Consider the following 22,909-nt stretch of genomic DNA (forward strand, 5'->3'; position numbering starts at 1 on the left):
AGCAAGTGTTGGAGGCTGGACTGGAACTAGGAAAGATAAAGCTTCCTGCCTCTAGGGCCAGCTGTGCTAGAGGCGCCCACGCTTGCATACAGTATTACAATGGAGTCTTTCTACTGCAGGAGTGGGATAGGTCAATGGTTAGCAATAGGGGGATAGGGTCTAGATCTGTAGTTTCACGGGTAGAGGTGAGAAAACCCCAGCGCGAGGAAATTCCGTCTACCATTGTTAGTCGGCACATGTGCAATTTAGCGCCCTCCAGAGTCGTGTACAGCATTGAGAGGTTAAGTAATTTGGCCAATGTCACAAGACCAATAAATGGCAAAGAATATCAATAACATTAATCAAACTTTTAAAAAGTTGCACAGAAGTAAATAGAAAAGTACAGAAAGGGCAACGCTGAGCAGTGTTACTGCCTTTTTATCCATACATTTTTTTTTTAAAAAGCACAACTTTATCAGAACTTCAGTTTAACCAAATGTCTTCTTTGTTCTTTGTATGAGGCAAGGTTTGTTTTTATTGATGATTTTTAACTTCACCAGGAAAAAGACAAGAAACTGTGCCTTTGCTAGACTCCAGCCCTTTCTAGCCCCTTTCTCGCGCGGGTGGGGGCGGGGGGCGGAGACGTGATGCCAGCACCAAGAGCTACCGTTGGTAGCTAGAGCGCCCCATGCTGACACTGCAGTGAAACGCTCTTTCTCACGGAATCCCACTTAAGAGGGTGGGGGCTGGGAGCGCGCATGCGCGTTTTTCCCGGCTGCGCGCTGCTTGGGACGCTCAGTGCATGGAGGGCCCGCGTGCGCCAAGGACGGCCTTCGGAAGTCTGAGGATCAAGGCGGGAGCCAAATAAGCGGTAACCCCGCCGTGGCAGCAGTGATGTTCGTAGCGCGCAGTATCGCGGCAGATCACAAGGATCTCATTCATGATGTGTCCTTTGACTTCCACGGACGGCGGATGGCGACATGCTCCAGTGATCAGAGTGTGAAGGTGAGGAGGGCGGCCTGTGGGAAAAGAGCGGGCAGGGAGAAAGGAGTTCCGTCTCTGGGCTGCGGTGGCGGTGGCACGGAGGCGCGGAGGCAGAGCCTGGCTCTGGGGACGCCTGCCCGCCCGCGGGCCTCTGCGCGGCCGTACTCGGTGCAGCTTCTCGTGCGGGAGCTCAGGGCGCGTGCGCAGAAGCGACGGAATGGGGGCGGGGAGGGAAAACTCGGGGTAACACTGTTTCTCCTCTTCCGCCCGACCTGCGGGACTTAGGTCCTCGCGCTGCGAATCGCTGGCGGAGTGGGCTCTCGTCACGTGAGAGCCGCTTTTCGGCTTTCAGCCTGGGAGTCACTTAGCTGGAAAGCAGGTCTTGCTTTTTTTCAGAAACCCAAACCAGGCAAACGCGAGGGCATTTTCTGTCTTTTAAAAACAGTTTTTTTATTGTGAATTTAATGCTCAACAAACAAAGACACACATTTCAATATACAAAGAACAAGAGGACTGTGTGAGAAACTGAACTTAAGTTACAAGATATTTTCTCTCAATCGAGTGTCTTTTTCATGAGATTAATTCCAATACCTAGAGTAGCATTGCCTATATTTATTGAATATTGGGATTGGGGGAACCACATCTAGTACCTTTTCCATCCGTTTCAGGAGGTTCATCAAACCTGTGACTTATTTAGGTTTCATATGTGTATAATGTAGGTTACTAAAGACACTTGGATGGTGAGACTAAGGGAAAAAGACTTAAATAATTTTAGTTAGATATTCCGATTTAGAAGAGTCTTTGTTATGAAACTTTTACTCATTTTGTATCTTGTTAATACAGTTTTCATAATGGAAAAATATGTAAATAAGCTTATAGCCGATGGATTTATTATGACGCTAAGGCTCCTTTTGTTTTTGTTTTTTGGCTAGGCAGTGGGGTTAAGTGACATGCCCAGGGTCACACAGCTAGTAAGTGTCAAGTGTCTAAAGTCAGTTTGAACTCAGGTCCTCCTGACCCCAGGGCTGGTGCTCTATCTACTGCGCCACCTAGCTGCCCCCTAAGGCCCCTTTTAAAATACAATTCTTTGATGCACATATTTGTTACTTAAATATGGTTTGAAATGTGTTCTAGAGGCCTTATTTTATGAACTTGACTACTCCAGAATTTTTACATGCTGCCAGAATAGCTAAACTTAATGTGATAAAATTGTATTGAATGGTTACTTATATTTAAAGTTTCAGAACCTACTAGATATAGGACTGAAGATTAGTAATATTTACAATCAGGTGAAGGACACTTGAGTATAGTTGATTTTTTCTTAACCTCTGTCTTTTCCAATTCTAATTTATTCTACATAATGTAGTTTTCTATGGTATCCATAATGGAGGATTATCTAGATTTTTCTTATTCTAAGAGATTCTCAGTTACCTGCTTGTATTATTTTCTTTGTTGTTTAGTGGTTTTCAGTTGTGTCTAATTCTGTGACTTCATTTGAGGTTTTCTTGCCAGAGATATTGGAGAGGTTTTGTTTCCTTTTCCAGCTCATTTTACAGATGAGGAAACTGAGGCAAACAGGGTTAAGTGACTTGTCTAGGGTCACACAGTTAGTACCTGAGGCCAGATTTGAACACAGGGAGAAGAGTCTTCCTGACTTCAGGCCCAGCATTCTATCTACTGTGCCACCTAGCTGCCCATATTATTTTCTATTAAAAAATATATTTTTCACATGCATTTATAATCTATCCCACCTCTAACCCTGCCTTCCCCCGCCTCAACATTGAACAACAACCACGTAACCCTCATCATAAATATGCAGTCTAAGGAAACAATTCTTAAACTGGACATGCCTACAAATGTATTTTCAGTTCATCACCTCTGTGGCAGCAGGTGAATTAGTCTTCTGGATTCCTGTTTTACCGTTTTGCCATTGCATTGATCAGAGTTCTAAATTCTTTCAAAGTTTTTCTCTGCAATGAAATTGTATAAATTGTTCTCCTAGTTCTACTCACTTTGCTCTGTGTCAGTTCATAGAGATCTTCCCAGTTTCTTCTAAAATTGTCCATTTCATCGTTTAAGGCACAATAATATTCCATTACATTCTTACAATGTAATTTGTTTATTTCCCAAGAGTAAGAAAGCCCTTTAGTTTCCAGTTTTTGACTACTATCAAAAAAGCTGTTATAGATATTTTTTGTACAGATAGGTATATTTTCCTCTTAACTTTGATGTCTTTGGGTTATAGTCCTAGTAGTAGTATAGCTGGGCCCAAGGGTATGCACCAAAGGGTATACACAGTTTAGTAGCTTTCTGGGCACAGTTGCAAGTTGTTTTTCAGAATGGCTGGACCAATTCACAGCTCTACCAACAATGCACTAGTGTCCCTGTTTTTCTGCAGCACCTCCTACATTTGTCATTTTCCTTGTGTTATCTTTGCCAGTCTAATGGGTGTGAGGTGATACCTTAAATTTGTTTCCATTTGTATTTCTGTATTATTGATTTGGAGCATTTTTTCATTTGGTGGTTGTTCGTAGCTTGGATTTGACCATTTATCTATTGGAGCAAACAGTGATATATAGTTGAGACTCTAAAAAGTAGTAACTTTCAATACTGGTTTCATAATACTGAAGGTGTCAAATATTGTCTCAGGGGATAGAAGTTATTTTCATTTCATTATTTAGAATAACTGGGTAACTTGGGATACCTTACCAAATAATTTTTTTTGTTTTGTAAAGAAGTACACAGGACAAATATGAAGTTTTCAAAGAAAGATTATAATAACATAGATTTAAATGTGGAAATAACCTTGAGGTTGTTTGTTTAATCTAACTCCTTCATTTTACAAATGAGGAAACTGAGGCCCAGATAAGTTAAGTGACTTGCCAAAAATTACAAAAGTAGTAAGTGGCAGAACTGGTTTTGAATCCTCTGGTTATAAATCCTGAGGCCTTTCCCACTGCAGTACATTGATATTGTTTGAGTGTATTTTATATTCACTTGGCATTTGTTTTCTCTAAAATGCTTTTCTTACTGAAGGTACACAGGTGTTGATGACAAATCTTGATTTTCTTACAGGTCTGGGACAAAAGTGAAAGTGGGGATTGGCATTGTACTGCTAGCTGGAAGGTAAATACTGATTTTAACTGTAATTTTAAAAAATGATTTTGATTATTTTGGATAATACTTTGTGATGCTATACTAAATTTAAATATTTAACTTTGACTTAATGGTGTTGCTGCTCAGTCCTTGGAGAGAATATTTGTGGGACTTTTTCAGTGTTTTAAATTCCATCCTACTAGGAATCAGATGTAATACAACTTTCCTATTCTTTACCATGTACATAGTACACAAATCTAAAACAGTGAGAGGAAAAAAAACCCTGAAAATATATGAGCCCAAGATCAGGAAAAGATTGATTTGTCTGTTAGGATAATTAACATTACCATTTTATAGATAGGCAGTCAACCAACATTTATTAAGTGCCCACTGTGTGCTGGGCACTATGCTAAGTATGGGGAATACAAAGAAAGGCACAACACCATACCTTTTCTCAAGTAGCTCACCATGTAATGGGAGAGATAACATGCAAACAACTTTGTACAAACAAGCTAAAAACAGGAGAAATTGGGAGTAGTCTCAAAAGGAAGGTACTAAGATTAAGGAGGATCTCTTTTCATGGGGCACTTTTTCTAGGTGACATGTAAAGTCAAATATATAGGCAAAGTCTCAGTTCTACTTTGTTTTTTTTTAAGTACTAGTCAGTTCCTAGATGAGATGATCACTAGATAGTGAAGTAAAGATAGCTTGTTCAACCTTGAATGATGGCATTTGCATCTTGTAGGAAATATTGGGATGAAAGGAAATGCTGTGATTTGTAATTTAATGTGAAAAAGGCTTATATCTGTAATTCTGAAACATATATTAACATAAAAATAGGCTTTTTTCCAGAAGTTGGAAGCAGAATACATTTTCTGATTAAAAACAACATTATTATGAATGACAGTTTCCATGGCCCACACACAAAAATTTTAACATCTGTAATGTAGCTCAGGTATCATATTTGTACTGTATGACCTGTATTATACTCACTGTATGAGTACAGTGTATAATGATGTTTCTGTGGGAAAAAGCATTCAGAGAACCAAATTGGGATGCTAAGATCATGCCTTCTATCTTTTTCTCCCCTTATTTCCCCCTTCTGCATATTGTGGTCTTAGGAGTGGGATCAAGAACTCCCTCTTATCATTTCCCATCATGCAGTGAGACTGCAGATTCTTCTAATTCCAAGTGGCAATGGTGACTCCAGTGGGGTTGGGAAGGTATCAAGGACAGGAACTCCCAAAGAGGAGGGGAAGAGAGTAGTGCCAGTCTAGGACCTCCTACTTAAATTACTGGAAATACTTCTCAATGAGAGCCAGCTATTGATCAGCCTACCTTATCCGATCACAGTAGTTTGTCTTCTCTAGCTTTTGTGAAATGGAGTTCAGTATATGAATTTCTCCTCTACTCTTCTGTTTCTGAAGCACGCATACAATCCTTTTGAGGTTTTTCAAGGGTTTAAGTATTAGCAAAAATAGAGAACAAATGGGGTAAAAAGTATTCATCTCTCTTCGCGTTTCCTTTTTCTTTCCTTTTTTTTCCATGTAGATACCATAGGGAAATATAGTGGTACATGTAGATGATAGGGGTTCTTTGGGAGTATAAAGGACCATAGTAGGATTCGTTTTTCAGAAAAAAAGAATGGTCTTGACTATCCTGGGTGCATAGGAACTGAAGGGGAGGAAGGAGGTGAGGATATAGAATGGCCTTCCTATCCGTAAGTGCTGGTGCTGAGCCATGGGGAAGGGGGAGTAATTTTATGCAAAAAAGTATGGAAATATTGTTATAATTTCTTTTGTGAGTCATTTTGAGGTTTTTTTTCCCCTTAGAGTGCTGTTTTTTTTCTTTTAGACGCACAGCGGCTCTGTATGGCGTGTGACATGGGCACATCCTGAATTTGGACAGGTTTTGGCTTCCTGTTCTTTTGACAGAACTGCTGCTGTTTGGGAAGAAATAGTGGGAGAATCCAATGATAAACTTCGAGGACAGAGTCATTGGGTGAGTCATGTGCTAGTAGATCACATGGCACTGATGAGAAGCTTTGAAGATTATTATTTATGACACTTTATCACGCCCCATCAAAACATACTGCCCTCTTCTCCTTCTCTCCTTCCTTTCTTGTTCCCTCCTTCCCTCCATCCTTTCCTCCCTCCTTCTTTCCTTTCCCGCTGTTTTCTTCACTTTCCAACTTGCATTGGATTGTTCATGGAACAGCAAGGCCAATCAAGGAGATCAGGACTTTATTAACTAAGTTGGTTTCTGGTCTTTTGTTCTTCCCTGTAGTTACTGTTTTATATCAATTGAACTTTGACAAAATGGTGATAAATCTCTTTACCTTTTTTAATTTCTTATTTTTTGGCACTAATAGTCCCATTTGAATAGATCGGGTTGAAGTTGTGATTGGGGGGGATCATTTCATCTTTTTTTTCTAACTTGATGTTGATTTTCATCTCTACTCTAGCTAGTTGATGGTCTGACTACTCATAGGTGATGGATTCTGATCTAACTTGCATATCAGTAACCAGTTATTTCTTTTGTGTTAAGATAGTCTGTTTTTGTGATTAGTGCTCACTCATCATGTTCAATACTGTCTAGTTGGACTTTTTTTCTGGAACAGAATGTTTATGATAAATAGGTATGAGACTTCTAAGAACTCTGAAAGCCTTTTGCCCTTTTTTTTCCCCAAACTTACTCCATGTTTCTTAAAACTCTCCTCTATGCCTACTTTTACACTGAAGTTAAGGAGTAACCAAATACTTACTGACTTGGAGGATCTTCTCAAGAATTTCATAGAATTTCTCTACTTCATCTTCTGCAGTAGCTGTTGGTACATAAGCTACACTTATTTCCTTGGTGATCTTTTTATTTTATATTTATCTCAAACACTGCATCAAGTGTCCCAGAAAATAATGTTTCTTGTTTTCCTTGGGTATGTACAGAGTAAAACCAACTTTATCAATTCCTTTCTCCTCTTCAAGGAGAAACTGTAAACCACTTTCTTATTGTCCTCTGGTTTTGTTTTGTTTTTTAATCAAGGTTATCAGTATTGTTCAGTTTTCTAATAGTATGTCCATTTACAGTATTTGGCAAAGGTCTCACATTTAGAGTACTTAATGTTACAGTTGGTCTAAAAACTGTGTGATTCTTTGCACTCCTTGTCCTCTTTTTTACCGTTCTACCACTATTATTGTGGAAGGGAAAAAAGATCATACAAAACCAAGGGCTGCTTTTGTAGTCTCCTTAGTTTTATGGATAGTCATGTTCAAAGAGTTCATCATCAAGCAGCCAGCCTGTTGGAGATGAGATTCTTTGTATTTATCTTGGTTTGTCTTCAGACATCAGATTCAGTCTATTGCCAGGATTGAATATAAAGCTTTTGCAGTGTGGTTTTACTTACCAGAGATAGTACTGTCCTGGTATGGCCTTCAAGAAACCAGGACTTTGTGGAAAATACATAATAGGGAATAAAAGGTTATTTGATGCTTAGCACATTGCCTAGCACATAGTAAGCACTTAATAAATGCTTGTTGACATGATATACCTTAGTGATTTGTTAATTCATTTCTTTTAGGTTAAGAGGACCACTTTGGTGGATAGCAGAACATCAGTTACTGATGTGAAGTTTGCTCCTAAGCATATGGGTCTCATGTTAGCAACCTGTTCAGCAGATGGTGTAGTGAGAATATATGAGGCTCCAGATGTTATGAATCTTAGTCAGTGGTCACTGCAGCATGAAATCTCATGTAAGCTAAGCTGTAGTTGTATTTCATGGAATCCCTCAAGGTGAGCCATATCCTAGTCCCTTGATTTTTTTTAAAAGGCAAACGTTTGATAATTTGCTTTGTTTGTATGTCTAAGAAAATCTAAAAAAAAAAATTTAGCTTGGAAAGTCTAATTTCTGAATGACCTAGTGTGGAAATCTACAATTTAACTTGTCGCATCTTCATAGTAGAAAAGACACTTGCCATTTAATATTAGCACCTCGAATTCTCTGTAAAATGTTTTGTAATTAAAGAGCTTTTTCTTCAGAGATGTCCTGAGAAATAACAGCATGGCATGTTAACAGTAAACCTTTTGAAATTTTTAGTTACATGATTTATAGTACATAATTGTAAATGTAATTTACATTCTCATAGGTTGACAGTGTGAGAAGTAAAACTTAGACTAATTTGTGACTCAGACCTGGTACCGCACAATCTACCTCCACAATATTAAAACTATTTGACTATTCATATTAGTTGTGCCATTATTAATTGAAGATAGAATAAACAGCCTCTTCATTTATGTTGACTTTTATGACTCCATTTTGTTTTCATTTTTAAGGGGCAGGAAAGTCAGTGAAACTCAAGCCAAGGTATTGAATAGTTTAGAAATATCTTTGAAAATCTAGTTATGGAAAAGGTACAAAAGTGAGGACCTAAGGAACCAAGGAAGATGGTAGTTGAAAAGTCTATAATTTCATGATAAATACTACCCTGAATAGAATCATACTTCTCAGAGTATAAACTCTTTAAGGGTATGGACTATGTCTTAACTGTCTTTGTATCTCCTATTATACCTAGCAGAGTGCCTTCTACTCAGTATTTGTTGGATTAAATTGAATTCCCCTTATTCTTTTTGGAAGTGCAGTTGGCCATAGGATAAATCTGGAACCAAGAGTGACATCTGGGGAGGAGGCTGTTTTTCTGTTCTCTTCTACTGTTACTCCTGGCTCTGGATTTTGATTTGCCAAAATAGCTATTTTTCTTCCCTCTTCGCTACCTAGCAACTCATTCTTGAGTAACAAAGATTAAAAAACAAAGAAAAAAAGTTCATCAAAAGCAAACAATACATCACCTGTATTTGACAGTAAATGCAATATCCTGCACCCAAAATATCCCATTTCCACAAAGAAGGGAGGGGGGTAAAAGGCTGCTTTATTGTTTTGACCAAATCCTTTGCCTTAATAAGTGAAACTTGTTTCATATCCTTATATCTTCTGTTCTTGACTGTCACATGTTTCAAGCCTTTTTTTGTGGGAGAAGGTAAATCCAGAAAGGTCTGACATGAATGATGTAGTAATAATAGGTTATAGCATTTAATTATTTACGGAACTATTACAACAACTCTTGGGAAGTAGTAGGGCTGTTATTATTCCCATTACTTCTTAGATAAGCAGACTCAGAGTTACTGGCTAAAGGTTTTTTAATACTGCTAGTAAGAGGTAGAACCACATGTATTCAGGTTCTTTGACTCCAAATCTAGTGCTCTTTCCATTATACCACTCGAGATATCCCAATGAACTGTTAAAATCATTGACTAGATTGTAAATTTTTTGAAAACATGTATTGTGTATTATCTTTGTATCTATTAGATTGCATAGCTCATAATTGGTAACATGTTTTAAAATGAATAAATACATCCCTAAACTTCAGTGTAAGAACCTATCCCTCATAGATAGTTGAATCACAGATGGATCAACAAGGTAATTGCTCCATAATTTTTAATTATGTAGCTGCTTAACTCTACTATGTCCAAGTTCTGTTTTGCTAAATGAGGTGAAAGTGGATATATAAAGTTAGTTATCAGTCATTGTTAATCATTATAATCATAATACCTCTGTGTGAGTATTTGTTTACTTTTCATTTCTAGTTCTCGTGCTCATTCCCCTATGATAGCTGTAGGAAGTGATGACAGTAGTCCAAATGTATCTGCTAAGGTTCAGATTTATGAATATAATGAAAACACCAGGTAAGCTATTCATTCTAGAATCCAAATTTGTTTTTCTTTACTTTTTAATTGGTATATAATTTTTATCTTTAAAGAGTTTTTACTCAAGTAAATTGTATTCTGCTCACTATTGAATTAATCATAACTATTTATGCTCCAATATGTGGGTACTATAGCTCTGTGAAGAATACTTGAGAATAAATTATATTGTACCTCATCTTGTTGCCAATACAGAGTTGACCTTTAGCAAATATTAACCCAATTCACTTACAGGAAACAGGGATTGACAATTTAATTCGTTCTGTTTGTATCCAAAAGTAATTTTGTAGTTTAAATAAGATCATGGTCTTGATGAGTACCTGCATTGTTACAGTACTGAATGATGGTAGGATCTTAAAAGACCCTGTACAATTTATAATTACTTCTTGAGAAATTTTCTTATACCAACAGGTATTAAGGACTATTAAACTGAGATACAATTTTAATGTAGTTTTTACTCTGGATATTTTATTTGAAGTGTGTTAGATTAAACTTTAAATCGTAAAGGAAGCCATTTGGGAATCTGGATTAAATATTAGTTGACTATAGAAGAGAATAATTATACATAGAAGAGAATAATTATAAAAAATAATTCTTTTATAGAGTGCTTATAGTCTGAAATGATAAAACATGATATTTTATAACAAATTTTATTTTTCTTGCGGAGTACTTCATGCAAATGGTTTGAATTTTCTTAGGAAATATGCAAAAGCAGAATCCCTTATGACAGTCACTGATCCTGTACATGATATCTCATTTGCTCCAAACTTGGGAAGATCATTCCATATCCTAGCAGTAGCAACTAAAGATGTGAGAATTTTCACGCTAAAACCTGTGAGGTGAGTTTTTGGAGCAGTTTTTAAATAAAATTCTATGATTGGTTGGCAAGAAATGAGTACTGATAATATGAAACAAGGTAATTAAAAGAATTTAAACTCTGTAGAAATGCATCATATTTTTAGGGTGGGAGTAGATGTACTTTCCTTATGTTTTGCTTAGTATAATTAGTTCAGTGGCTTAAATTCCTTAGGCATATATCTATTGATGATTAGACTCATTCTGAGTTTCAGATATTAATAAATTTACTGTGGAAAGTTAAGAAGCTGACTACATATTTTAACTGAAGCTTTTTTGTCTTGTTATTCCTTTTAACTTTTTAACCTTTTTGGGATGTAATCTTTTACATTTTTGGATAATTTGGATTTTTCATTTTGAATAACATGTTAAATTCCTTTGCAAAGTGCCTCAGTAAGACTTTTTCTTTAATAGGAAAGAATTAACTTCTTCTGGTGGACCAACAAAATTTGAGATTCATATAGTAGCTCAATTTGATAATCACAACTCTCAGGTTTGGCGAGTGAGTTGGAATATAACCGGGACAGTACTAGCATCATCTGGAGATGATGGTTGTGTGAGATTGTGGAAAGGTAAGATTTCAGTGAATAACAGTTGCCTCATGAGTAGAGTATCTTTTTGTAGTTATTTCTCATAATTAAGAGTGAGAAATTCCTTTACTCTTAAAAAATTCACTTTATCTAACACAGTAATGACTAAAATAATTTTTTTACCAAGTTTCTATTTTGAACAAAGGGAGCTTTTCAGATATGGACTAAACTATTTCAAAATATACTATGTCTATAATGAGAAAAAAATAGGAGGCTTGTAGGTGGCTCAGTAGATAGAGTGTTGGGTCTAGAGTCAGGAAGACCTGAGGTCAAATTTGGCCTCTGATGCTTAGTAGCTGTGTGACCCTGGCCACGTCATGTAACCTCTCTGTTTGCCTTAATCTACTGGAAAAGGAAGTGGCAAACTCTTCCAGTATCTTTGCCAAGAAAACCCCATATCAGATAGCGTGGTCCATGGGGGCCACAGAGTCAGACATGACAAAAGACTGAACAATGTGTGACGAATGAAAAACCAGAAAGATAGAGTTTCTGGGTAATTAATAATCAATTTATTAATTAGGCTAGTTAATAACAAATTGATGGTCAGTGGTTTCTTTCAGTAACCAAAGACCCCTAATGGAGACAGTTAATGCTTAAATAATTTTTTTGAAAGGGAGTGCCTCTGATCAGTGGAAGTCAACCTTGGTTGGTGGACATTTAATGAGGAGGTGAGCTAGAAGTCTTCAGCTTCTGTTGAGAATGTGGCTTGATCATGAGACTCAGCTACCTCCAGCAGTCAGGACAGGGGAGTTCATCTCCATTCTGACCACTCTGGTTGATTTTCTCCTTCATCATCTGGATCACCCTAAACTCCAATAAAGGGGTACAAAGACTGGGGCTTATTTCTTAACGGCAAGAATTTTCCTAGATTAGATTTTGTTTACATTGTAAACAGATGTAAGGTCTCCTAGTTGTGTGGGACATCTATCAGTTAGCCATGTCCTTCAGAGACTAACCGATTGATCTACAGGGGCTGGGCCCTAAATTTTCTCCTTCAATAAAAGAGAAACAGCTTTAATCTTATTGGTTGTTAATATAAAAATAATTTCTCTCACAAGTTATAATTATTAGTTTTTTGGAAATGGAATTTTTAACCTAATTTTTCTATTTTGCTCCATTTAGTTAACAATAAATATTTATTTATAGAAATTCTCAGCTGTCATAGTTGATTTTTTTTTCAATTGGTATCTTTTGGAATAATGGTAAACAAGTAGCACGAAATTTTAAAAAATTTTTTTGGGGGAATTTGTTTTCTTTCTTCATAATTATTTATTAATGTTTGAGCTTAAAGGAAATGCCACCTGTATGTTTGTCTGTTTGATGTACTCTTTTGGGAGAGAAATTAATTTGTCCCCCTGAGGAATTAACTATTAATTTATTTCACCTTTTTCCCCCCAGCTAATTATATGGACAATTGGAAGTGCACTGGTATTTTGAAAGGTAATGGGAGCCCAGTCAATGGGAGCTCTTCTCAACAGGCAATCTCCAATGCTTCTTTAGGGTCAAACAATCCAAATCTACAAAATTCATTAAATGGATCATCAGCTAGCAGGTAGGCTGTTTTGTGTGTGAGCTTGGGAATTTTAATATAGCAGTTTCTTCACACATCTTCATTCTGGTAGCTGTACTAAAAAGAAATCTGATGCTTGTTTTATGATATTGAAGATGGTATTAAAAACCCTCAAAATTACTCATTTGTTGTTTAAAAATTAATCTTTAGTAATATGACAGTTCCAACATATTTGTACTTAGTTGATAAAGCTATCACAGCTACAAAGTAAACTGAATTATCTTTAGAAGTTTAATGATCTGTCTTTAGGAATTAAATGGCTTACTTTGAAGGTACTTTGATTTTGAAGTATTGAGAAAAATGAAATAGTGCTTGATGGCATTAATTCTATTGTTGGAGAGAATTTATTTTGTATTGCCAGTGAGCCTATGCAAATTGACTTATTCTTTTAAAAGAATGTCATCACTTGAAGTCTAGAGATACTGAGTTGGTAGGGTTTTCTGTTATCTTTGAACTTATTTTAATTTTGCCAACAAATTAGAGTGGAGACTACAATAGAAGAGAGCAAAGAAGATCTGATTTCTTAATTCCTAGTTTTAGAATGTTAGTAGGAAACAGAATATTTCTGATGTTTCACATAGCATATTTGGTGATTCCATTTTACAGAATTTTTGATAACACTTAATGCTCTGAAGAGGAATAATTATTTCCCTATACCAAATTAAATAGAGATGAGAATGTTACTTTATCATTGCTTAAATTGTGCACTTCTAAAGATGGGTGTCAGATTGTAACTTTAGTGATCTAACATCTGGTTATCTTATGACCTTATTAAATAAGTACAATTTAATCAATTGTAAGCTAGCTATAACAATTTTCAAATTGCAGAAGTTATAAACAAAAGCCATATGATTTGACTCTGGAGTTTATTTTTAATTTCACCAAAAGTAAGGTTAATTTTAGTGTGAGATTCATTCATGAAGATGGCTTTCCCAGGTGTGGAGCTCTAATGATGACTAAGCAAGAGTGGTTATCAGTCCTTTTGTGTAGTTTTAATTTTAAGCTTGTCAGTAACTCTTCAGATTTTAATCTGTAGTCTTATTGTGCCAGTAATAACCATGTGTGTTTAGATCTGTGATGCATTTTCCCTTCTCCATTTGTATTATGTCCTTTAACAGAAAGCACAGCTGATCTCAAGCTTAACTGGAGTAACTTTGCAGTTTTGCTGCTTCTTGCATGCACACAGGAATGGGAAGCAAGCTCCTTTTTCCCCTCCCCAGCACCGTTTGACCTCTCCCAAGATACACCAGCAGCCTGCTCACTCCTAAACGCAATCCTAAAGGCCTTTAAAAAAAAATACACGGTTTCTGTACTAGCCAGTGCCATTTGTTGACACTAATGGAACTTTTGAAAATTAAATGGAGAGGCTTCTTGTTGAGACAAATTTTCACTAAAGTTCTTTGAAATGTTTGTGAAACTAAATATTATGGGTATAGAAAAAAAAAGGATTGTTGTCTTTGTGGGTGTGAGGTGGGGGGAGAACTCACATTACTCCATTTGGAAGATAATAGACCTCTTTTGTTGGTTTTGTTTCCCAAAACAATATAAACAGGATGGTGAATTTTTATAATTTTTAAATTTGAAGATTGAATAAATCATCAATTTTCATAAAGATTGTTTTGAGTGCTAATTTGTTTTACACTTTGTAGCCTTGATTTATTCATATTAATATTTGGTATAACTTGTAATTAGTTTGTAACATTTAAAATTTGTTAGCATTAAAGGAATTAGAATGCACTGACAGTAATTTAACTGTACAGTTGATAGTTAAATTTATTGTTTGGTATTCATTTTTATATTATAAAACTGTTTTTGTAAGTATTTTTTATTAGTGTTCACTAAAGAGAATTTTTTTACCATGTGCTCGTATGTTCCTATGGTGTGATTCCATGGAGTAAGGTTTCTTCCAAGTACAAATTCTAAAAGGTACTGTAAATTGGGAAGCACTTAAAATTCCACTAAAAGTGCAGCATGTAAATAAAGCTTCAAGGTGGCATGTCCCAGGATTTTTTTTATTTATTTGGCTGTTTCATTCAGTAAATGTTCCCCAGAGCTCTAAACCTTACAGTTAATATCTATAATTCAAGTGCACTAAAGTGCATAAATATTACGGGTAAGTTATAATAAAGTGATAGAAGAATACAACATGATTTGGCATAATTCTTTTAGCCTTTCACTTAGAAATCTGTAGCTATGCTGTGTTTTTTGCAGGAAAAACATGTAAGTACACATTATGATTGTATTTCTGTGAGAGATAGTCATTAAAGTGTTGTGCTACCTACCTATCCTATGTGAAAGTTTTTTTTAATTGGTTCTTAGTATTGTGTATGCACTTGCATAAAATGTGTGCCTTGTGCTGCTGCTACAAATGAAGCATTACTAAAGCTCAGCTAAGTGAGCGTCAAATAAGGTATGGGTAATTGGACTAGAAAATCTTTTAAATTTTCAAGATTATCTTTAAAAAAAACCCAAAACACCAACCCATACTGGGGTTTAAAAAGCATTTTTTAAAAAAAGATTGTACCTTGTGTGTGTGTGTTTTTTTTGAAGTTTCCAAACTTGCTTAAGCAATCTTGATTTTGAATTAGGGCCTTAATTTCTGCTATTATGTTCTGTTAGTTTTGGCATGGATATACTAAAGCTTTTTTTTTTCCAGCATGTCTTTTCTCCTCTTTGGTTCTCCTTGTATTTACTACTTTTCTCTTTTTTCTTCTGTTTTTTTTTTGTTTGTTTGTTTTGGTGTTTTGTTCCTGTCTTCATTGTTTCAGGTATTTCTTTCCCCCTCTGGATTCCCCACGGGCTGGATCGAGATGGTCCAGTTATGCCCAGATCCTTCCTCCTCCTCCTCCTCCTCCTCCTCCTCCTCCTCCTCTGATAGAGCACTCTTGCGATGCTGACACTGCCAACCTCCAGTATCCTCACCCTCGCAGACGATATATCTCTCGGCCTCTTAATCCCTTACCTGAGAATGAAGGGGTTTAAAACACTCACTTAAAAATTTAAAAGGCCTTATTCAGATGCTTGTAAATGCTTTCATTCCTTGCTGCTTTTTTTTGGTTCATTTTTTCCAGGTATTTTCTAAATTCAGGGATCTTCTTGCATGTATTGCAAATAGGACACAGAATTTTGAATTTAAATATGTTTGTGCTTGTGCATCAAAGGACTCTTTGCTTCTTTGGTTGATACCCTTTGATGAAATATGACATGTACAAGCATTATTAACTGTGAAAGCTATGTGGAAAAATAGCTTACTTAAAAGTGCCTGTCCTCAACATTTTATTTTGTACTTAGTTTATTATCATGGTCTTGAGTTTTTGCTTTGTCACATTCATGTGAAAGTGTATAATTATTAAAGTTCAACATGCCTTTGAAAAAATATATTAAGAATTGTTTTTGAATTCTAAAGGCTGGTGTTGGAACTGATTAGTTAAGCAAAATAAACCATTCCTGTGTATAATGCAGCAAAACATAATTTGTAGTGTTTGGTCATTTTTAAAGAAGCTGCCACTCTAAGCATAAATATTGAATTTTATAATTGTGATCTCATTACTCAATAAATATATTAAAAGGTATGAATGTATCTTTTTTGATAGTTAGCATTTCTGACTATCCATTGGTTTCATATGCCATTAGATTTTAGGGGATGAATATCATTTTAATTAAAATTGACAGCTCCAGAAAGTAAGCATTCTAAAGTAGCACCATCATTTTAAAAGTTACTTAGGCCATGTGCTAATTGTACAACAGATGTACTGAAGTGTCCAGAGTATGGCCACCAAGATGATGAAGTACCTTCATCATACCATATGAGATTGGTTGAAGGAACTTGGGGTGTTCAGCTTGGAGCAAACTTACATGAAGGGCATGATAACTATTTAAAGGGCTGTTATGTGGAAGAAGATTTTGTTAGAGACAGCTAGGTGATGAAGTAGATAGAGTGCTGGACCTGGGGTCAGGAAAACTGGATTTCAAATCCCTCTCAGCTGGTTATTGGTTTTGTGGTCTTGGGCAAGTCATTTAACCTGTTTGTTTCCTTTTCTTCAAAGGTAAAATGGGGATAATAAATATAGCACCTACTTCCCAGCATTGCTATAAGGATCAAAGCACTTAGCATAGTAGCTGGCACCTACTAGGTGCTATATAAATGCTAGCTATTACTATTATTATTATCTGTTTTGCATTGCCCCCGAAAGCACTACTAGGAATGGTGGGTGGAAGTCAAAGAACCAAATAAAGGTTTTAAGGGGAAAAAACAAAATTAAAACATTAGAGCTATCCAGAAGGGGAATGGACTGCTTTTGGAAGATGGTGGGTTATCATACTCTGGAAATCTTCAAAGATTGGATGACCAGTTGCCAGGTAGGTTATAGAGGAAATGGTTGTCCACGATATAATTTGGATGATACAGGTTCTGTGGGCCCTTTGTTGTTGTTTTTTTTAAGACAGTCTCTCCCCATTTTGTCCAGGCCAGAAATGCAGGGGCAGTATATTCATGGGTCCAAATCGTGCCCCCTTCCCAACTACTCCTTGAAAGCTTTGACTTGCTCTCTTTCTGCCTGAGGTGTGGGGGTGGGGGCAGGCTTACCACATTGATGCCAAATTTAGTGCATATGCCCCTTCAATACAGCCCTTTCCAGCTCAGGATTTCCAAGAGATATACCACCTTCAGCCTCAGCAGAGATTACCAGCATGTAGTACACTACCCTTCAAGTATTTGAATAGATCTTGGGCTCCTTTAGGGCCTGGCAATACATGTTCAACAAAGTGGTTTCAGTAAGGGGAGTACTCAATTATGTAGCAGTGACTCACCCATTGGTATGATATAATGAAAAAAGGAAGTTTATATATGATGTCATATGTTTGATGCCTTTTTAATTTGCCAACGAATGGAAGGTGGTAATGAGGATTTATTATATTGTAATTGAAGAATATGGTTTTGTGTCCTTACGCTTAGACAAGGTTCCTTCAGGTGGGGATTCTTATTTTTGTCTTTTTGATCCATAGTATGTAACATAATTATTAATACATAATAGGCACTTTAAACGCTCATTAAATTGTATTGACAGGCAATGATCCAAGGGGGTAAGGAGGGAGAAAGCTTTCAGAGTTATCTTGACAGTGCCTCACTGTAGTTATAATAGTTAAGATTCGAGCTAAAATGTTACTAATCATCAAAATAGGATTACAAATTTTAGTTGAAGTTCTTGACCTAAGGTCAAGGTTTTTTTTTGATAACTCAATATGATTGGTTTCCTTTTCAGTCCTCTGTATTTTATGTGTTTGAAAACAAACTGAAAGACTCCATGACAATAGATTAAGAACCTCTGTTTTGACTAGAGGTCCATATTTAGCTAAATGTTCTAGGAATTCATTTTCCTTTTTGTCTGAAACGTTTTAGAGAAAATTTGGAGTTGTACTGGGAAAATGGAAGAGAGAATATGCTAGCACACACACATTCTCTCAGCTAGCTTGCTCTGCATTCATAATTCATACCTCTGAAGTACCTGGATAAAAGCCCCTTGGGGGGGGGTGGCAGCTAGGTGGCTCAGTGGATAGAGCTCCGGCTCTGAAGTCAGGAGGACCTGAGTTCAAATGCGGCCTCAGACCAAATACCAGGATAAAAGCCCCTGGGGCATATTTGATAGCTCCTGCCAGAAACTCCATTTAAAGAGGGTACCCTGGATAGCCATCTCATTTCCCACCAGGCTGTACTCCTCTGGGTTTCTCCATTGTTTCCTTTCCAGGTACCTTCTTTCTTTCACCTCCTTTTAAAGTTTTCTTTTATGTATAGTCTTCATCAGTAGAACATAAGCTTGAGGGCAAGGGACTTTTTTCCCCTTATATTTGTATTTCTAGCACTTAGCACAGAGCCTGGCCCATTGTAATTGCTTAAATCATGTTTGTTAACTGACTGGTAAGTTCAACCATCTGTAATTTCAGTATGGGTATACCTTTAATCCAGTCATAACCTCTGTAATTCTATATGGCCTTTCTTTATTGTAATGGCTAGATTGAAAAATTCATCCTGTGGTCACCTTGATACTACTACTCCAAACTTGGATAGGTTGGTCTTCTGATTATAGACATACCATCCATCTCACTAGGCCTATGGGAACAACTTTTCTACATTACACCCTTTGTCTCGTTTTCTCTTGCAGATCCTCCTTACAATCATAACTTTTCTTTCTAATCTTCAGTCTCTTCTTATCTACTGGTTCTTTCCCTTCTGCCCACAAACATGGCTAAATATTGCTAGACCCCTACTATATCCTTCAAATTATCTTCCTGTATCCTCCCTTTCTCAGCCAAAGTCTTAGAAAAAGCTATCTACTGTCTCTAGGTTATTTCCAACCTCATCATTCAACTGAAACTGCTCTGTCCAGTGTTAGCAATGATGCTTATTCTTGACTGAATTTCTGTATTATTTGACACTTTTAGTCTCCCTATTCCTGAGTACTCAACTTTTTTTTTTTGGTAACACTGTTCTCTTGATTCTTCTATCTTGTCTGATCATTCCTTCTCTTTCTCCTTTGCTAGTTTATCCATAATGCACATCTGTTAGTGTACCTCAAGTCTCTATTGTCTTTTTTCCCCTCTATAATCTTTAACTTGATGACTTCATTAACTCACGTGGGTTTAATCATCACTATGTAGATGGTCCCAAGATCTAAATATCTGGTCCAAGTATTCTTTGTCCCAATCTAACCTCAACAACTTCCTTATTGTACATTTCAAACTGGATGACCATAATAAAATCTATACATCCCAAAGTGATCTTATTTTCCCCTAAAAATTCACTTTGAAAAATTTCTGACCTTTGTGTTAAAGGTACCATGTCTCTCACCCACGTTTGCAACTTAAGTGTCACCCTTGAGTCTCTGCTGTCTTTCACCCCACATTTCCTATCAGATGCCAGATCTTGTAGTTCCTACCCCAACATATCTCACATCAGTTCCTTTTTCTCCATTCATGTTGTAGATGCCTTAGGTTCAGGTACTCCTCACCTGGACTCAAACTACAGTTTGCTCAATTGGTCTCTGTGTCTTTTTCCATTTCTATTCATCTGCTAAATGTTTTTTTCTAAAGTGTTTGTAGGACCATGTCACCCCTTACTTAAAATCCAATGGCTAGTACTTCTAGAATCTAATAGAATCCCTTTGGCATTTAAAGATCTTTACTACCTGGTCCCTACTTGCTTTTCTGGACAAATTACTCAGTACCCTCCTTCATACACATCACTTTGGAGCCAAATACTTTTCCTTTTAATCCCTCCTCTTAAATCGAACTCTATATCCTGTCTGTCTCGTTGCTTTTGCATTAACTGGCTTGCTGCATGCCTCCCCTGATCTCTCCATATATGGCATACATACATTTTTTTCTTCCTCTTTGTAATATCTATTTTCCTTCTGTGCTTCTTCTTAAGCTTCCTATCCTATCTATTTTGTACAATTCTTTGTAAGTAAATGTTTCCTCCTCCTTTGGATTGTAAACTCCTCCAGGGCAGGGACTTTCACTTTTGTGTTTGCGTCCCTAGGGCCTAGCTAAGTGCTTGGCACATAATAGGTGCTTAATAAATGCTTTTTGATTGGCTTTTTCAGCATAACAGGACTAGCCAGGCTTTATACACACTGGCTTTCAAGGCCCCAGGAGCGAGTTACTGCCATAATGAAAGACTGGAAGCCTTTTTGTTTAGTGCTTCTCCCACAATTGGTTCCTTTTGAGCTTCTGAAAGGTAAGGTTCCTTTCAACTATAAATTAATGAATTGCCTAGCACAGAGCCCTCCGAGGTCGACAATTTCGCTATTTTTACTGGTTTGTTTGTAGTTTGAATGAGGAAATATTGATCTGGAGACTCGGTAAATTTTAATCACGATTTATCACTCACCAGCCCCTGTAACACAGATCACTGGATTCTTTTCCATGTGAGCTTCCTCTTTTGTAAAAACGGTATATGGTATGCCCTACCTACTTTACTGGGTTCCTGTTAGAATAAAAAATGATTTAATGTTTTGTAAAGTAAAAAGCATTATTTAAATTCAAAATAACACTGCTGCTTGGGTAGATTATTCACAGGAACTATGGATTTTTTGTGCCCTCGATGAGATGAGCACTGCAGCAAAGACTGGAGGAACATATGCTTTCTTTCTGCAGCTACGAAACAACCCGGGCTACAGCCAGAAGTCTCTACCTCCGCCCAAAGAGAGAAAAGACAGCGCCCCAAATTCCTCATCAGGTGATGCGGCGAAGCCGACTACTCTCCCACTCCTTTAGGGGCGCGCTTCTATTTTACTTCAAATACCACAGCTGTGCTTCCTTTGCCCAATCAGCAGGCATCGCGGGCGACGCTTGCCCCGCCCCTCTCCCGGCACCAGCCAACCGGGAGCCTTTTCCGCGGGCTAGGCAGTACCGTCTGGGCGGAAAGGGCGGGCTTGATATCACAGAATACTGTGGTAGTGTCGCGAAGAAGCTTTTTGCGCCTGCGCACAATGATCCGGTTCCCTCTTCGCTGCATCTCTCTCCCTGTGCCCTCGGTCAATCTTCCTGCCACTACCGAGCACAATACGAGGCGGAGACGAGAAGCTCGGCCGCCCCTGGGCCCTGCTTTGCTTCCCTTCCATTCCTTGCTCCACGTCGCTGCCCTTGTTTCGGGTAGAGAAGAGGTAGGCTAAGCATAGCTCCCGGGCTCGTCGTTACTCCTTTTACGGGAGCCGAGGGGAGGCCGCCCGCGGAGCGAGGGGCGGTTAAGTTGGCGAGGAGCCCCTGGAGCTCTGGGACAGGGGAGGGGAGGGAGGGAAGCGGCTGCCCGTTCCTGGCTTTCGGTTCGGCGGCTGGCCCCTAAGACTCGGGTCTCAGGCCAGCTGTCTGCGGCGAGGGCCGCTGCGTGCGCCCGTGGCTGTGGAAGGGAGAGGGGCGGGGTTCGCGCTCTCGCGTGGGGGGCGGGGCTTGTGGACCGCGGGCGTCACAGCCCCCTACCCTCCTCCTCCCGGGCGCCTGCCCCTCGGCCCATCTCACCTAATAATACTGACCCCACTTACCTCACCGCGTTGTCGCGAGGAAAGCGCTTTGTAAATCAAAGCGTTAAGAAAAAAGTGAGTCTTTGATGATTTCTTCCCATTTCCTTTCCGTTCTGGGGCGGAGGCCCTTGAAAGGCGCCTAATTTCAAAGAGGCTGATCGTGGAGCGGTCCAGGTCCATTCTCATGCCCCCCCGCCTACTGCGGGGCCGCCTCTGTAGCTCCCTGCTGGGAGAGCAGTGGGCCGGAGACTGGCGTTTGCGTGGGCTGCTTGGGGGAAGTTGGTGTGGTCCAGAGCCTGAATGGTTTTGAGGTTGTCAGCTGGTAGGACTCTGGAAGCTGGTCATTTTTGTGGCTTGGTGGCTGCTTGGCGACATTTTGACCCTTATAATTACATAAACCAGCTTGTGAGGAATGTGAGATTGATTGAATGAATGAAAGCTTTTATCAAGTGCTTACTGTGTGTAAAGCCCTTCGATAAGTGCTTGGGAATACAAATAAGAAAAGTACATTTAATGATACGCTTATCTTTTCTTTTCAGGTTTTCTGTGGTAAGAGAATGAGGTCCCGTTCTAAGCAGTCATTTGGATGACACCTGTGGCTATCTTGACACATTTCCTTTTGCTATTAGCATTTTGAGGTCATCTTGCTGGTGGCATTTTAAAAAAATCCACTCCGACCAGTCTCAGTTTTGTGGGTAGGATTTAAGGTGGGTTCTGATGGCTAATAAACTGGATGCATGTTAATTATGACATATTTCAAATAAGTTGTAAAGTTTGCTTCTGGAACTTGATTTTTCTGTTATAAACTTTAAAGTGTTATTGTTTTGATGTTTGTGATTAATGCGATTTTAATAGCTGCATAAAATTATACAAGTTATGTTAATATAGGACAAACTTGAAGAAACATTGAAAGTAAGTGATGAAATGATACAAATATGACATTTTGAGTTATTACTTTCAAGAGATGCTAGGTAGAGAGAGAATACAATTGTTGTGTACCTATTTGGTAAGATTTTTTAAAAATAGCATTGTTTTATGGTTTTTTAAAAGTCAACCAAACTGCTAAGGAT

At 37.8% G+C, this 22,909-nt stretch overlaps 1 protein-coding gene across 1 annotated transcript in view; it reads left to right on the forward strand.

Moving 5' to 3' along the window:
- The first annotated feature begins 740 nt into the window (after positions 1-740).
- Positions 741-22,909, forward strand: part of CEP192 (centrosomal protein 192) — a 146,165-nt gene continuing 123,996 nt past the window's right edge. The window contains 12 exon segments of the mRNA XM_078151788.1: positions 741-984; positions 4,039-4,089; positions 5,914-6,060; positions 7,634-7,845; positions 9,694-9,792; positions 10,509-10,649; positions 11,080-11,237; positions 12,654-12,807; positions 15,594-15,806; positions 20,977-21,474; positions 21,539-21,914; positions 21,964-22,121. Of these exon segments, the coding sequence (XP_078007914.1) occupies positions 874-984; positions 4,039-4,089; positions 5,914-6,060; positions 7,634-7,845; positions 9,694-9,792; positions 10,509-10,649; positions 11,080-11,237; positions 12,654-12,807; positions 15,594-15,806; positions 20,977-21,474; positions 21,539-21,914; positions 21,964-22,121 (2,318 nt within the window). The 5' untranslated portion in view covers positions 741-873.

This window comes from Phascolarctos cinereus, unplaced genomic scaffold (genome assembly GCF_003287225.1).
Source record: "Phascolarctos cinereus isolate Bilbo 61053 unplaced genomic scaffold, phaCin_HiC Scaffold_4;HRSCAF=312, whole genome shotgun sequence".
NCBI lineage: Eukaryota > Metazoa > Chordata > Mammalia > Diprotodontia > Phascolarctidae > Phascolarctos > Phascolarctos cinereus.